This window comes from Nomascus leucogenys, chromosome 7b (assembly GCF_006542625.1).
Source record: "Nomascus leucogenys isolate Asia chromosome 7b, Asia_NLE_v1, whole genome shotgun sequence".
Classification (NCBI taxonomy): domain Eukaryota; kingdom Metazoa; phylum Chordata; class Mammalia; order Primates; family Hylobatidae; genus Nomascus; species Nomascus leucogenys.
Window position 1 is genome coordinate 37,530 of NC_044387.1, and position 16,791 is coordinate 54,320.

General features: G+C 50.8%; 1 protein-coding gene across 1 annotated transcript; it reads right to left on the bottom strand.

Moving 5' to 3' along the window:
* Window positions 1–7,837: 7,837 nt before the first annotated feature.
* Window positions 7,838–14,940, bottom strand: ACR (acrosin). The gene is made up of 5 exons (XM_003281478.3): window positions 14,839–14,940; window positions 13,646–13,849; window positions 13,168–13,451; window positions 8,917–9,062; window positions 7,838–8,470 (listed from the first exon to the last, which is right to left on the bottom strand). Exons 1-5 carry the CDS (start codon window positions 14,913–14,915, stop codon window positions 7,862–7,864), a joined length of 1,320 nt encoding a protein of 439 aa, XP_003281526.1. The 5' UTR covers window positions 14,916–14,940; the 3' UTR covers window positions 7,838–7,861.
* Between the last annotated feature and the right edge of the window lie 1,851 nt (window positions 14,941–16,791).

Consider the following 16,791-nt stretch of genomic DNA (forward strand, 5'->3'; position numbering starts at 1 on the left):
GCAGATGCAAATTAAAACCACAATGAAATATTATCACACACCTATCAGAATAACTGAAATTAAAAAGACTGACCGGGGGGTGGAGCCAAGATGGCCGAATAGGAACAGCTCCCGGCGTGAGCCACGCAGAAGACCGGTGATTTCTGCGTTTCCATCTGAGGTCCCGGGTTCATCTCACTAGGGGGTGCCAGACAGTGGGCGCAGGACTGTGGGTGCAGCGCACCGTGCGCGAGCCGAAGCAGGGCGAGGCATTGCCTCCCTCGGGAAGCGCAAGGGGTCAGGGAGTTCCCTTTCCTAATCAAAGGAAGGGGTGACAGACGGCACCTGGAAAATCGGGTCACTCCCACCCTAATACTGCGCTTTTCCGACGGGCTCCAGGAGACTGTGTCCCGCACCTGGCCCGGAGGCTCCTGCGCCCACGGAGTCTCGCTCATTGCTAGCACAGCAGTCTCAGATCAAGCTGCAAGGCGGCAGCGAGGCCGGGGGAGGGGCGCCCGCCATGCCCAGGCTTGATTAGGTAAACGAAGCAGCCGGGAAGCTCGGACCGGGTGGAGCCCGCCACAGCTCAGGGAGGCCTGCCTGCCTCTGTAGGCTCCGCCTCTGGGGGCAGGGCACAGACAAACAAAAAGCCAGCAGTAATGTCTGCAGACTTAAACGTCCCTGTCTGACAGCTTTGAAGAGAGTAGTGGTTCTCCCAGCACGCAGCTGGAGATCTGAGAACCGGCAGACTGCCTCCTCAAGTGGGTCCCTGACCCCCGAGCAGCCTAACTGGAAGCATTCCCTTTGAAAACTGGCACAAGACAGGGATGCCCTCTCTCACCACTCGTATTCAACATAGTGTTGGAAGTTCTGGCCAGGGCAATTAGGCAGGAGAAGGAAAAAAGGGTATTCAATTAGGAAAAGAGGAAGTCAAATTGTCCCTGTTTGCAGATGACATGATTGTATATCTAGAAAACCCCATTGTCTCAGCCCAAAATCTCCTTAAGCTGATAAGCAACTTCAGCAAAGTCTCAGGATAGAAAATCTATGTACAAAAATCACAAGCATTCTTATACACCAATAACAGACAAACAGAGAGCCAAATCACGAGTGAACTCCCATTCACAATTGCTTCAAAGAGAATAAAATACCTAGGAATCCAACTTACAAGGGATGTGAAGGACCTCTTCAAGGAGAACTACAAACCACTGCTCAATGAAATAAAAGAGGATACAGGCCGGGCGCGGTGGCTCAAGCTTGTAATCCCAGCACTTTGGGAGGCCGAGGCGGGTGGATCACGAGGTCAGGAGATCGAGACCACAGTGAAATCCCGTCTCTACTAAAAATACAAAAAATTAGCCGGGCGTGGTGGTGGGCGCCTGTAGTACCAGCTACTCGGAGAGGCTGAGGCAGGAGAATGGCGTGAACCCGGAGGCGGAGCTTGCAGTGAACCGAGATCGCGCCACTGCACTCCAGCCTGGGTGACAGAGTGAGACTCCATCTCAAAAAAAAGGATACAAACAAATGGAAGAACATTCCATGCTCATGGGTAGGAAGAATCAATATCGTGAAAATGGCCATACTGCCCAAGGTAATTTATAGATTCAATGCCATCCCCATCAAGCTACCAATGACTTTCTTCACAGAATTGGAAAAAACTACTTTAAAGTTCACATGGAACCAAAAAAGAGCCCGCATCGCCAAGTCAATCCTAAGCCAAAAGAACAAAGCCAGAGGCATCACGCTACCTGACTTCAAACTATACTACAAGGCTACAGTAACCAAAACAGCATGGTACTGGTACCAAAACAGAGATATAGATCAATGGAACAGAACAGAGCCCTCAGAAATAATGCCGCATATCTACAACCATCTGATCTTTGACAAACCTGACAAAAACAAGCAATGGGGAAAGGATTCCCTATTTAATAAATGGTGCTGGGAAAACTGGCTAGCCATGTGTAGAAAGCTGAAACTGGATCCCTTCCTTACACCTTATACAAAAATTAATTCAAGATGGATTAAAGACTTACATGTTAGACCTAAAACCATAAAAACCCTAGAAGAAAACCTAGGCAATACCATTCAGGACATAGGCATGGGCAAGCACTTCATGTCTAAAACACCAAAAGCAATGGCAACAAAAGCCAAAATTGACAAATGGACTCTAATTAAACTAAAGAGCTTCTGCACAGCAAAAGAAACTACCATCAGAGTGAACAGGCAACTTACAAAATGGGAGAAAATTTTTGCAACCTACTCATCTGACGAAGGGCTAATATCCAGAATCTACAATGAACTCAAACAAATTTACAAGAAAAAAACAGGCCAGGTGTGGTGGCTCACGCCTGTAATCCCAGCACTTTGGGAGGCCGAGGCGGGCGGATCATGAGGTCGGGAGATTGAGACCATCCTGGCTAACACGGTGAAACCTGTCTCCACTAAAAATACAAAAAATTCTCCGGGTGTGGTGGTGGGCGCCTGTAGTCCCAGCTACTCCGGAGCCTGAGGCAGCAGAATGGCGTGAGCCTGGGAGGCGGAGCTTGCAGTGAGCGGAGATTGCGCCACTGCATTCCGGCCTGGGTGACAGAGTGAGACTCTGTCTCAAAAAAAAAAAAAAGAAAAAGAAAAAAGAAAAAAACAAACAACCCCATCAAAAAGTGGGCAAAGGATATGAACAGACACTTCTCAAAAGAAGACATTTATGCAGCCAAAAAACATGAAAAAATGCTCATCATCACTGGCCATCAGAGAAATGCAAATCAAAATCACAATGAGATACCATCTCACACCAGTTATAATGGTGATCATTAAAAAGTCAGGAAACAACAGGTGCTGGAGAGGATGTGGAGAAATAGGAACACTTTTACACTGTTGGTGGGACTGTAAACTAGTTCAACCATTGTGGAAGTCAGTGTGGCGATTCTTCAGGGATCTAGAACTAGAAATACCATTTGACCCAGCCATCCCATTACTGGGTATATACCCAAAGGATTATAAATCATGCTGCTATAAAGACACATGCACACGTATGTTTATTGTGGCACTATTCACAATAGCAAAGACTTGGAACCAACCCAAATGTCCAACGACGATAGACTGGAGTAAGAAAATGTGGCACATATACACCATGGAATACTATGCAGCCATAAAAAATGAAGAGTTCATGTCCTTTGTAGGGACATGGATGAAACTGGAAACCATCATTCTCAGCAAACTATCTCAAGGACAAAAAACCAAACACCGCATGTTCTCACTCATAGGTGGGAATTGGACAGTGAGAACACATGGACACAGGAAGGGGAACATCACACTCTGGGGACGGTTGTGGGGTGGGGGGAGGGGGGAGGGATAGCATTTGGAGATATATCTAATGCTAAATGACGAGTTAATGGGTGCAGCACACCAACATGGCACATGGATACATATGTAACAAACCTGCACATTGTGCACATGTACCCTAAAACTTAAAGTATAATAAAATAAAATTAAATTAAATTAAATTAAAAAATGACTGACCATACCAAATCTGGTCAAGGATGTGGAAGAGTCGGCTCTCTCATATACTGCTGGTGGGACTGTGAAATGTTGCAATCACTTTGAAAAAACACTCGATGTTTTTTAAAAAGTGCTTTTTAACATATACCTACCAGCCATTCCTCACATACATGGTTAGCCAAGAGATATGAATATGCATGCCCATACAAATCCTTGTATTTGAGTGCACATAGCTGCTTCATTTGGAATAGCCCAGACTGGAAACAACCCAATGTCCGTCAATAGGTAGATAGGAAAACGAACTGTGGTATAGCCGTGTGATGAAATACTCAGCAATGGAAAGAAATAAATCACTGATACAAAAATGAATCTCAAAATGATTATGCTGAGCGAAAGAAGATTGATTTTAAAAAGGGCTTGCTATAGGGTTTCATTTATATAAAATTATGAGAAAAGCAAATTGATAGTGAGACAAAGCAGACCAGACATTGCCTGGGGCAAGAGAGGGGACAGGCTGGAGGGATTGCAAAGTGCCACAAGGGAACTTTAGGGAGTGACGGACGTTTTCACTCTCTGGGTTGTGGTGATTGCTTCGGGGATGCATTTGTATGTCAAAACTTACACCTACCATATGATCCAGCCATTCCACCCCTAAGTATTTACCCGAGAGACATGAAAGCACATGTCCATGCAAAAACCCGTGTATAGTGTCCAGAATTAGATCACTGGTGATTCTTTACCAAGAATAGAGTTTCTGGAGTAAACTCCGTTAAGCTAACTTCTGTTTCTTGGTCAGTTTTCTATGTATGAAAGATGAACCATTTTCATTTTTTCACATTTCCACTGTAAATTTGCTAAGATTGGATTCACCAGAACGTTTTCCCTTGCAAATATTGTAAGATTTCATATATTGATGAGAGGCACAATGAGGACCTCTGCCTCTGTAAGTGTCAATGTTGTGCACGATCCCTGCCGCGCCCACTGCTCTGGCATCAGAGTCTTGCCCTGTACAGTTTAGCCACTGTCAACCCATTTTCTTTTATTGTTCCTATTAATAAGCTTCATTATGAATTCAGTTTTTACAAATACTTTTCATTTGCTTAGCCGTCCCATGAGAAAACAGTGAGCACACCCCTCAGATATCTAACTGTGCACACCCCTCGGATTGTTTAAGTGGGCACACCCCTCGGATGTCCAGGTGGGCACACCCCTCGGGTGTCCAGGTGGGCACACCCCTCGGATGTCCAGGTGGGCACACCCCTCGGATGTCCAGGTGGGCACACCCCTCGGATGTCCAGGTGGGCACACCCCTCGGGTGTCTAGGTGGGCACACCCCTCGGGTGTCTAGGTGGGCACACCCCTCAGATATCTAACTGTGCACACCCCTCGGATTGTCTAAGTGGGCACACCCCTCGGATGTCCAGGTGGGCACACCCCTCGGATGTCTAGGTGGGCACACCCCTCGGATGTCCAGGTGGGCACACCCCTCGGATGTCCAGGTGGGCACACCCCTCGGATGTCCAGGTGGGCACACCCCTCGGGTGTCTAAGTCCCTGGAGTTTTGGTTTGTCACACAGCTGGTCATTCTTCCGTTTCTCCTGTCACTATGAGCAGGAGACACCTGCTTCATGATCTGAAAGTTTAACCTTTTCAGGGTTAAACTATCCATAGGAACATGAAGGCAGATCAAAGAGCGTCAATTTTAAAAATGAAAATTGGAACATCTATGACATTGGTAAAGATGACACCTTTGATGAGAGCAGTGTTGGCTTAGATGGAGGGAAATGGGCACTCTCCTGCATGGAAGGCTAAACATTCCTTCCTAGGAAAGAACTGTGGCACTTTGTCTTATAAGTATCCCTATTGTGGAAGATCAGTTTAGAGACATAAGATGGGCCTGTACACACTAACATAGAAATATCTCTATATTTGCTAAATGGAAAAGCAAGTCATAGAGTAGTATGAATGGTGAAAGATCAGGAGATTATGTGATATGTCACCACATGAATGTGCATGTGAAGTTTTCAGGGATCACGGCTTGAGTTCTCCACCCAGTCTATGGCCTATCATAGACTGTCCCTTGAGAGTAGGCCCTGTCTCTCCAAGGAGACCCAGATGTCAGCTATAGATGATAGGCCCAGGGTAAGACTTTCTCCATCACTGAGGAGAGAAGAAACTAAGGACGAGGAGCATTTATGGAGAGAGAGAACCAAGAAAATCAACTCTGGATCCCAGAAAGCTCAGAAGAGAAGCAGTGAAGTCTCTGGGGTAGAAAAAAGCTGCTGCTGCTGCTGTAGCTCCACCCCAACTTGTCCAAAACCCGTTCGTGACCACAGCACACCTTGCCCCATACTTCTACGTGCAGCCCACCTGGCTCTGTGTCTGGCTCAGGGTCACTGAGGGTGAATCCCAGGCTGCCGCTGTTACGGTTTCTGCACGGGGCCTTGCATTTTGTATGCTTAGTGTTTAGAGAATGTCAAGTGTCTGGCACGAGGGTACAAAGGGAGATTAAGAAACTGGCTTTAGGAGAGAGAGCCTAAAAGTCAACAAAATGAATTACCAACTCCAACTTCAGCAGCACCAGCTCTTAGCCAAGGCAGATAGAATGTTTTAAGTGTGATCAACTGTTACTATCCTACAGAGCTGTGGGCCATTCGACTCAATACGTGAGCCCTCCTATGTGGCCAAAGCATTTCAGGGGTCATAAGAGGAAAATGACAGGCACAAAAGTGCCCCTGCAGATAAGCATAAGATTATGCACCAGCAGTCACCACCAGCTGGCCCATGAATGACAGTCCACGTTCATGGGCGTTTCTGGTGTGTCAAGCCCTGCTTTAATGCTCCGCATCTGTCCTTATTTCATGGTCACACAGCCCTCTGGCACATCTTCCCCAGAGCACAGAGCTTATGAGGGGTGGAGCAGGGTATTTGCTTGAACCCAGGTAGACCAATAAATTTTGAAGATGAAGATTCACAGCTGCTCCATCAGTCCAGGTTCCAGCTCCAGCAGGAAAATGACTGGTCCTTTGAGCTCTCTCAGCCAGGGTTCCTCCCACCTGCCATGGGACCTTCTCTCTGCCACCTGTCTTGGTAATCAGGGCATAGGACCGCCTTATGCTTGACTCACACAAGCAGCTAGGTGGACACACATATGACTGAAAGCTTGTTGCAACGACTGCTCGGCCAAATGCCAGGTTCTTCTCTCTTTCTGAGACCTGCCATCTTCAGTGTCACAAGGGGTTAAACCAGCAGAGTCAAGTTTTGCATTTTTACTCCCTGATCAGAGAGGGAAGTTGGCCTGAACCTATCAGGATTTCCTTTTTTTTTTTTTTTTTTTTTTTTTTGAGATGGAGTCTCACTCTGTCACCCAGGCTGGAGTGCAGTGGCGTGATCTCGGCTTACTGCAACCTCTGCCTCCGGGGTTCAAGCAATTCTCCTGCCTCAGCCTCCCAAGTAGCTGGGATTACAGGCACCGCCACCTCACCTGGCTAATTTTTCTGTGTTTTTAGTAGAGATGGAGTTTCACCATATTGGTCGGGCTGGAGGATTTCTTCCCCAGGATTTTGCAAATAGATATGAACAGTTCCAGGTGACAGCTGCCCCCAGCATGGGGCAGGGTGGGGCAGGTACTCTATGCAGACCAGGGTCATGCCTTGCCTGGGTGTCTGCTTCTGGCCTTTCCTATTGGTTCTGTGTGACATCTTTGCATCCTTCTCACTTAAATGGCTCTAACTGGTATTCTGTTCCTTGCAATGGAAGGTCTTAAAATAACCCCAAATCCTAAGGAAGCCATTCAAAGCGCACTCAGGGGCATCCAAAAAGTATTCCCCATTGCAATTCCTGGAAAGCTCTAGCAAAGAATACATTTTTAAATTTGCTCAAATCCAGGAACTAATAAGATTTAACTACAGGCAAGTAATGAACAGGCTTGTTGGTGTCAACTGGACACCAGAATCTCCTCTGGGGGTGTCAACACCACCAGCCTCCTGACAGAAGACTTGGACCCACACCCCATCTTTCCCAGTCAGCTCACTCACAGCTGCTACTTTGGGGTCCACCCCCTTTGACTTGCACATGCAGAGATGGCTCTTTTATTCTCACCATTTGTCATTTTCTCTAAGTGTGAAATAAAGACCATCCCTCATCTACAGCCCCAGGTCACCTTATTCCAGGATTAAAAATCAAGATTTTTAAAAAACACGATTGGCACTAATATACAAGCAATTCCGCCTTATTGTAGGGTGAAGGAGAGAGGGTAGATTTTATAGGGGAAATTTGGGTTGGGAGGGGCGATAGGAGGAAGTCCAGAAAGCATCTCTTGATGTATATGCATGTATACATACAGACATGTGTGTGTGTGTATATATATATGTGTTTATTTATTTCATCTTTCCTTTTTCTCAGGAGTGAAGGGTTCACTGGGTCTGTTGAGAACCAGGTCAGATCGGGAGGTCGAGGTCAGTTCTGGGAGCTCTGTGGTCTCCGTGTCATAATAGTTCTTTCTGTCGGAATAGGTCTTCCCCTTCAAGACCTCTATGAGCTGCTGTAGGCGCTTGGCAAAAGAAAGTCTTTGGGGAAGTTTTGTGGTAGATGAGGGTGGAGGTGGGGTTGGGGGCGGGGGTGGGGGTAAAGGTGAGGGTGGGGGTGGGGGTGGGGGTGGAGGTGGGGGTCGGGGCTGGGCTGCCGGTGGTCGGGGTGGAAGTGGTGGAGGGGGAGGTTGGAAATACCAGGGAAGGTGAGCAGAGATAGGGTGGGCGAAGGGGGGTCGAATCGGGGGCGGTCGAGTGGTGGGAGGTGGAGGGGTGGCCGGCTGAATCATATGCAGGGCATTAGAACTGATCTTGGAGGCGATCCAGTTCAGATAGGGCCAGGTGGCCGTGTAGATTCCGGGGCGCTTGGCACGGGCACAGCCTACCCCCCAGCTTGTGATTCCCACGACCACATAGGCGCTTTCCTTGCTGTCTCTGCACATGAGAGGCCCGCCGCTGTCCCCCTGCCCAGAAGGACACAGAGGTCACGATCTGCCGGAGCCACTCTTCCCCTGCCCAGAGGGGTCAGAAGGCTCTGGGAGGACAATTTCCACAGTCACATGGTTTCCTGCTGCCACAAACACAAGTGGTTGTGATAAAGTCTGAGGGGGTGTCAGGGGCTTCATTTGGGATGTGAGGAGGGTGTGAATTGTCAGGGCCTTCCTTGCAGTGAGATGAGCAAGCCCACGTGTCCACAGGAGCACATGGCAGGGGCAGCTGGTGGCTGTCACCTCTCATCCCCACTGTGACTGTAGGTGCTGGAAAAGGGACCAGGGACACAGTCGTGAGAGAAGGGCCCTGGGCAGAGGAGTGGAGATAGTTGAGCTTGGGGATCCAAAAGGAGGATGTTCTCAGGGGCCGGGAGAGTCCTGGAGAGACCCAGGGGCCCAGAAGCCAGAAGGAAGGTTACCTGGCAGGTGTCGATCTTGCCTACAGGGTACCCCGCACACACATTGGTTGGCTGAAGGCGCCCATTGTACCACTGGGTCGAGTTACACAAGTCCAGGTTGATGAGGTCCACACGTGCCTCCATCAGCAGAGATGATGGCCTGGGGGCTACAGTCAGACCACTCGGGGGTCAGTGATCATGGGAGACACGGACGAAAGCCCTGCCTCCTTCCCCACCGAACCCCATCCTCTGTGATGCTCCAGTTAAACCTCAGACCCATCCAGTCAATGCCCCGACCTCTCCTTATACACCAGAAAGACAGGCGAGAGGTGGTGGGAGACAGTGGGGAAATGTTATCCAAATCAAGGCCAGAGGAGAGAGGAAGAGAGGAAGGAAGAGTGGAGGCCCATGGACAGGTGGATGGAGGGCGGGTGTGCACATTAGCGATGGATTATGGAGGTTAGTTGCAGTATTACCAATAACACCTCTTGTGCACTAAGCACTCACTGAGCCTCATGGTCCCATTACTCCCATTCTGGATCAGAAGGCTGGAGCACCGCCCACCCAGGTCACGGTGGAGACTGGTGGGGCTGGGGCCTGGCCTCAGGACTGCTCCTCTCCAGACTCCAGTCTGAGACACACTGTCACTCCCACGGTCTGGCTGTAAGCCACCCTCCCTGCTTCTTGTCCCTCATCAGGACTCCTCGGCTCAGCTGCAGACAGGATCTGCTGCAGCTGGGTCAACAAGTCCCTCTCCATACGCTGCAGATCTGCTCCGAGGACACTGCAGGGGAAGCTCAGGGCAGCGCCTCCACATGGGCAGACCTGGCAGGGGCAGGGGCGGGTGAAACGACCCTGATGCGGAGTTCTTTGAAAGCCCTGGACTCGGCCGGGCACGGTGGCTCACGCCTGTAATCCCAGCACTTTGGGAGGCTGAGGCGGGCGGATCATGAGTTCAGGAGATCGAGACCGTCCTGGTTAACACGGTGAAACCCCATCTCTACTAAAAAAAAAAAATACAGAAAATTAGCCGGGCGTGGTGGCGGGCACCTGTAGTCCCAGCTACTCAGGAGGCTGAGGCAGGAGAATGACGCGAACCCGGGAGGTGAAGGTTGCAGTGAGCCGAGATCGCGCCACTGCACTCCAGCCTGGGCGACAGAGCGAGACTCTATCTCAAAAAAAATAAAAAGAAAGAAAGAAAGTGCTGGACTCTCTACCCCTCTACCGTGACCTTTGGGTTAGAAAGACCCGATGCCACGGAGCATGCAGCCGGCGTGGCTCCTTTTCAAGGGGTCCCACAGACAGAAGGTTCCCCAACGGCAGCAGCCACTCTGGCCCCCACCACAGCAGCACCTACAGCCCAGGGGGTGGATCTGGACATCACCTGCAGAGCAGATGGGAGCAGACTGAGGTAGGGGCAAACCCAGAACATAGCTGCACAGGCCAAGACGGGAGACAGGGAACACACGAGTGACGTGCGTAGGGCTAGGCAGGCAGCAGGTGTCTGGTAAGTGGCTGCTGAATGAGTGTTTGCTGGCGTTATGTTTCTTAATCCCCTTAGCCCCTACCTTTGCTTACCATCCAAGCAGCAGTGAGAGTTTTGTTCATGCACTGCCCTTGGGGTAGGGGTGACATTGAAACAATAATGACAACAACCCCAGCTTATTAGCCATTAAGACGACTTTTTTTTTTTTTTTTTTTTTTTTGAGGCAGAGTCTCGCTCTGTCGCCCAGGCTGGAGTGCAGTGGTGCCATATCGGCTCACTGCAAGCTCCGCCTCCCGGGTTCACGCCATTCTCCTGCCTCAGCCTCCCAAGTAGCTGGAACTACAGGCACCCGCCACCGCGCCCGGCTAATTTTCTGTATTTTTAGTAGAAATGAGGTTTCACCGTGTTAGCCAGGATGGTCTCAATCTCATGACCTTGTGATCCGCCCGCCTTGGCCTCCCAAAGTGCTGAGATTACAGGCACGAGCCACCGCGCCCGGCCAAGACGACCTTTTAAATCTATGGCAGAGCCCATAGTCTTGAAAGCCATGGGTTTTATTGTGAAGAGCCAGGTGTCCTGAAACAGAAAAGGGTTTTCTAAATCCCAACACCTTGGTGGGTTTTTTTGAGATGAAGTTTCGCTCTGTCGCCCAGGCTGGAGTACAGTGGCGTGATCTTGGCTCACTGCAACCTTCACCTCCCGGGTTGAAGTGATTCTCCTGCCTCAGCCTCCCGAGTAGCTGGGACGACAGGCGTCCACCACCACACCCTGCTAATGTTTTATATTTTTAGTAGAGATGGGGTTTCACCATGTTGGCCAGGCTGGTCTCAAGCTCCTCACCTCAGGTGATCCACCCGCCTCGGCCTCCCAAAGTGCTGGGTAAATTACGGGAATGAGCAACTGCACCCAGCCGACACCTGGGCTTTAAATAGCAAATGCTTAAAAGTCTGCAGGGACTCAAAACCCAGTGGGAAAGAAGCAATACCCAAGGGTATCTCTTCCAGCCCTAAAGCAGATGAGTTGAAGGAGGTGGTAAGACACGGAAGGTCTGAAGGGATCACAGGAGTTGGAGCCTGGGGGTTTCTTTAAGACTTGGGCTTAAGGGTACACGATGTCTTTGCAAAAATGAAAAACAAAAAAACCCCAAACAGAAACAGAGCTATCCTATTAGGGTTATGGGAATTCCAGGGCAAAAAAGGTTTCGCATGGCATCCAAGATATAGCTAAGAGAGTACAACCCTTCTGAGTGATAGAATAGGACAGCAACGGTTGGCAGTGGGGACCCTGAGATCAGCCTCCCAGGAGCATAGGGACCCCCAAGAGCTGCGGACATCATCACACAGGGGACAGGGCATGGCAGGCTAGGGGGCTGGACAGAGGCCAGGGCAGAGCCATGGGTATCGGCAGCTGGAATACAGGCTGTCACTCCAGGCCAGAAGGGGGCGGCCACGTGTCAAGTGAGGCCAGTGAGGACAAGGACAGCTGGGACAAGACTCCCTTCCCTGAGGGACAGGAGAGGTGACAAGCCTGTCAGAAACTTACACCACCCCCTCAGAGAAGGAAATAAGAGAAAGGAAGAATCCTCAAATTATTGATTTTTTGTTGTTGTTACCCAAAAAAGACTGCGTTTTAAACTCGTATGACTGAATTGCCTTGAATTAAGAAGACTCATTATCCATTATCAAGAAAAAAAGAGATTGGGAGCTAAGTTCATTTCAATCACATCTTCACATCTCTACTGTGACTGGATAAGGATGCATCACTTATGGAAAGCTGGAAGTATAGGTCACATGCAGAGGTCAAGTCCTACTGGGTCTTGTCCTGCTGGCAAAACCTGGCTGCTCACTGCTGCCATTTAATGGCGTCACCTGTTGCTTCTGGGATAAACGGTATCTCTAGTGTGCCTAAGTATGTAGGGAGAGGTGTCTGGGCCTCTCTGACCATGGAGTCAGTAATGACAATTTGTTCTAGGTCACAGCTGGGGCCCTCCGTGAGCCTGGTCTGGTACGGAAGAAATTCCCCCTACTCTTCTAGAACTCATCTGGTGTCAAGTGTGTTAGGTAGTGTTCGATGGGCAGGAGATCTTCCGGGAGCCAGGGGAGAGACAGACAGCTTGGTTATGGACAGAGCTCTAGAGCGGCAGCTACACCCATCTTGAATGGAGAGGTACCTGCCGGACACTCCAGGAAGCCTGAAATACAGGGATGCCTATGACCCACAGAAAGCCACACCAACCACCTGTCCCTTTCCCAGTCTACAGAGCAAATGTCAAGTAACTCGGATGGAGAGGGTAGATTTGGTGCTAGGACCGCCCCGGAGGGGCTGCTGATGGTGACAAAGAGCCTGGAAGCAGGAAGGCTGGGCCCTGGAATCAGAGGTGTTGGGAAATGGTCAGCTTGGAGACCATCTGATCCAGCCCTTCCATTTACAGATGAGGAAACCGAGGCCCAGAGAGTGGAAGGCACTGTCATACGGCCACATAACCTTACCTTGTTTCCAGGGTCCAGCAGCTTGGGCCCCGGGTGCCAAATACAGACACAGCCTCAACCCCATTCTAAGCAACTGCCTGCACCTGCCATCAGCCCTCCCGTAGACAGCCAGACGAGTCACCCATCATGTGACCTGGTACAGGGGACTGTGGCAGGCCACAGTGATGGCTCTACATACAGCGCCGTGAGGAGGATGAAAGTTGCTTGGCTGGGTGTCAACACATGACCACTGCACCTCAGAGAGCACCAGGAGAATGGCCAGCAGCGTCCCCCCCTTGGAGGCGCTCCCATACTCACCTTTCTCTTCTATATATCCCCAGCCAGCCACCCAGCAGCTCTGGGGGCCTCTGGGGAGGCCTGCCTTAAAGTGGGGCAGGCAGCCCGGCCCAATGAAGCGCCCACACGCAATGGGAGGGGTGATCTTCACGAGGGCAATGTCGTTTCCCTCTGTCGCAGAGTTGTATTTTTCATGAATGATGATTTTCTCCACATATCTCTCTTGCAGAGGCGCCTTTACTGGTTTATTGTTCCCAAATGTAATTTCCTTCGCTCCGAAAACCAGTCTCCAGTCATACACTTTACTGCGAGCACAAAGGTAAGCCAGGTCACAACTGTCTGGACAAAAGCCTGGTGACGGCGTCCCTCAGGGCCTTCCCCTAGCAAAGGTCTGGACCAGCCCCCGAGTCTTGCAGCCACTTGACCCAGAGCCCCTGGGAACGCCCCTCTCTGAGAAGAGCCGCTCTGAAGACCTCCCTCAGTCCATCCCTACACGTACTTTTTGCCAACGAAGCAGTGAGCGGCAGTGAGCACCCATCGTGAATTCAGCAAGCTGCCTCCACATGCGTGGTACCTGTGGCTGTTGTACGTGAAGATCTGGAGGCTGACCATCCAGGGCCAGGCCCCATGCTGTGCAGCCTTCCCGCCGACGATGCGGACACCACCTTGTGGGTTCTGCCTGAACCGTAACCCACAGGGGCCACTGGGGAGAGACCAGGGCACAGCCTGTCCTTGTGACTCCACAACTGAGGGGAGGCAGGGACATGGGGTTGGGAAAAGTGGGGAAGAGCTTCCGGGTGCTGGGAAAGCAGGGGCAGCCTGGGCTAGGTAGGAAGACGCAGGCTCTAGGAAATGGTTCTGGGGCCACAACTTCTCACGTCTTGTGGGTGCAGTCACAGATGGAGAAAGAGGAGGCCACAGGAAGCCAGGACAGGCTGTATGGGCCCTGAGGGGTGGCCCCTCCCTGGGCAGAACAGGAGGGTAGAGGTGGGGATGCAGGGCCTGGGGACAGAGGGGTGTAATGGCCTGAGGGCTTTATAACCAATTTGGGTGGGAGACTCCGGGCAGAGTCAGGTGATGAAGGGGGTCGTGGGGCTGCAGGACTGGGTTGACAGTGATGGGAGGAGGGATAGTAGCCAAGGCCGAATACTGTGGCCCACAGGTGGAGGGGGGCACAGTGAGAGCAGTGGAGGCCTAGAGGTGGAGGCCTTGGGAACTGTGTCACAGGTGGGAGGCCACATGTAGCTCGGGAAGTACCTTGGAGTGGGAGAGTCTACTGGGGGGTAGGGGTGCAAGCAGTGGGAAGTGATGATATCGTGGGGTGTTGGGGGCAACCACGGGTTGGGATGTCTCAGCTGTCTGTGGGGGGATAAGGGCTCCCGAAATCAGGACGTCGTGTCTTCAAGGCAGTGGGGTCAGTCCCTGGGGGAGTGGGAGAGGCACAAGGAGCCTGAGGTGCTGAGGGGTCCATCTCTGGAGGAAACCACGAAAGCTGAGGGTCTGGGGGCTCCAGGCTGCTGACTGTGGGAGCAGGGGGGTCCAGGTTAGGGATGTGGGTCACAGGAGCTGTGAGACCCAGGGGCTGCTAAGGCCCAAGCCCAGCCTCCTTTTCGCTAGCCCTGGACAGAGGGAGTCGGGGTGGGACCTGCTCCTCAGAAGATCCTTCCCCCACCAAGGTGCCCCGACACTTACTCACACGTGGCGTTATCTTTAGCAACCACGGACACTGCCAAGACCAGCAGAATGGCAGTTGGTAGCATCTCGACCATATCCTGGCGCTGCCTGGCCTGCAAGCCCAGTGACCTCACAAAGCTCCGTGGCTGCCTGGCCAATCAGCAGGGGTGACCCTCACCCCACCCCCAGCAGTCAGGCCAGGTAAGAGCCCTTCGCCTTCACTGGTTTGTGCTGAAGAGACTTCCTGACTTCCTGCACAGGCTCCCCCACCACCAGGATGATGGGGGACTCCCGTGCAGCCCCAGTCCCTCTGTCCCAAGGCCAGGATCTCCATTCCCAGTAACTCGTGCGAGGTCCCCACATCACCCAAGGCTCTGGCTTTGTGCAGGTTTCGAGTCTGCCTCTCATGCGTGCTGTAACCACTGCAGACTCACACTGAGGAGCGGCTCAGCCCTTCAGTGGTGAGACGGTGCAACATGTTTGTGGATCAGAGGAGTCGGGATCAGCAGATTAATTGATCCTTAATTGTTGGGGAAAATTTCTTTTCCTCTTCCAAGTGCATACTATCAACACACTTTTCCAAGAGTCATTTTGAATTTCCCTAATTTACAACTGCAAAGCCCACCTTCCTGTGCCTCCTATTATCCTGAATGTCTCCAGATCGCCTTTCTGTGACTGAGGTGGGGCAAGGTGTTTTCTCCTATGCTTGAATGTCAAGAATTTTCATACAGCTACCTGAATATCATGAAGCATCATTTTTCCCATCTGATTGTCAGGAACTAGCATCTCACCTACCAGAGTGTGACAAATGCTTATTGCAAACACCTGAATGTTAAAACATCTCCCATCTCGTGCAAGTGTCAGGAGGTCACACTCTTACCTGCATGAGGACAGCCTTACCTCTTCTACCTGAATGTAAGATCTCAACCAGCCTGAGGGTCAATAGGTTGCACATCATCTAAGTGGGTGTCAGAAGGTCCCATGCCTCCAACCTGAGTGTCAGGACATCTCATCTCCTATTCCTCAGTGTTGAGTTTTCAGATTATCAGATGATCTTGATTTCTCCATTTTCTCTAACTGAATGTCATACTTATGACATCCTCAAATGAATGTTCAATAGTCCTCATATATCTTACCTAGTATCAGGGAGTGATCACCTCCTTCTTTGAAAGCAACAATAACTCTGTTTTTCCAATTCAATGCCAGAGGTCCTCATTGCCTCCACCTACAGGTTAAGAATTCTCATCTCGGGCCGGGCGCGGTGGCTCACGCCTGTAATCCCAGAACTTTGGGAGGCCGAGGCGGGCGGATCACGAGGTCAGGAGATCGAGACCATCCTGGCTAACACGGTGAAACCCCATCTTTACTAAAAATACAAAAAAAAATCAGCTGGGTGTGGTGGCGGGTGCTTGTAGTCCTAGCTACTCGGGAGGCTGAGGCAGGAGAATGGCGTGAACCTGGGAGGCGGAGCTTGCAGTGAGCCGAGATCGCGCCATTGCACTCCAGCCTGGGCGACAGAGCGAGACTCCGCCTCAAAAAAAAAAAAAGAATTCTCATCTCCACCACCCAAGTGTCACCCTGTCGCGTTTTCTCTACCTGAAAGTCAAGAGGTCTTACCTCTTCTAGCTGAATGTCAAGAGGTTGTATTTTACCCATACGAATATTCTAAAGTCTCTACTGGCTTACTGGAGTGTTGGGAGAACTCATTGCCCCCATCTGGGTGCCAGGGCACGTCCTACCCTCTACTTGAATATAGTCTCATATCCCTGTCTAAATGACATGGAGCTTTCATCCCCTCTGCCAGAGTATCATGAGATCTCCTCTATTCTGGGTGTCCAAAGTTCTCATCTCAACCCCCGAGGTCTGGAGGTATTCTCATCTCTTCCTGGTTGTCTGGAGGTCTCATCTCCCTTACCTGACAGTCATGAAACCTCCTATCTCCTATATGCCCTATCTGAGTCATGACACTTA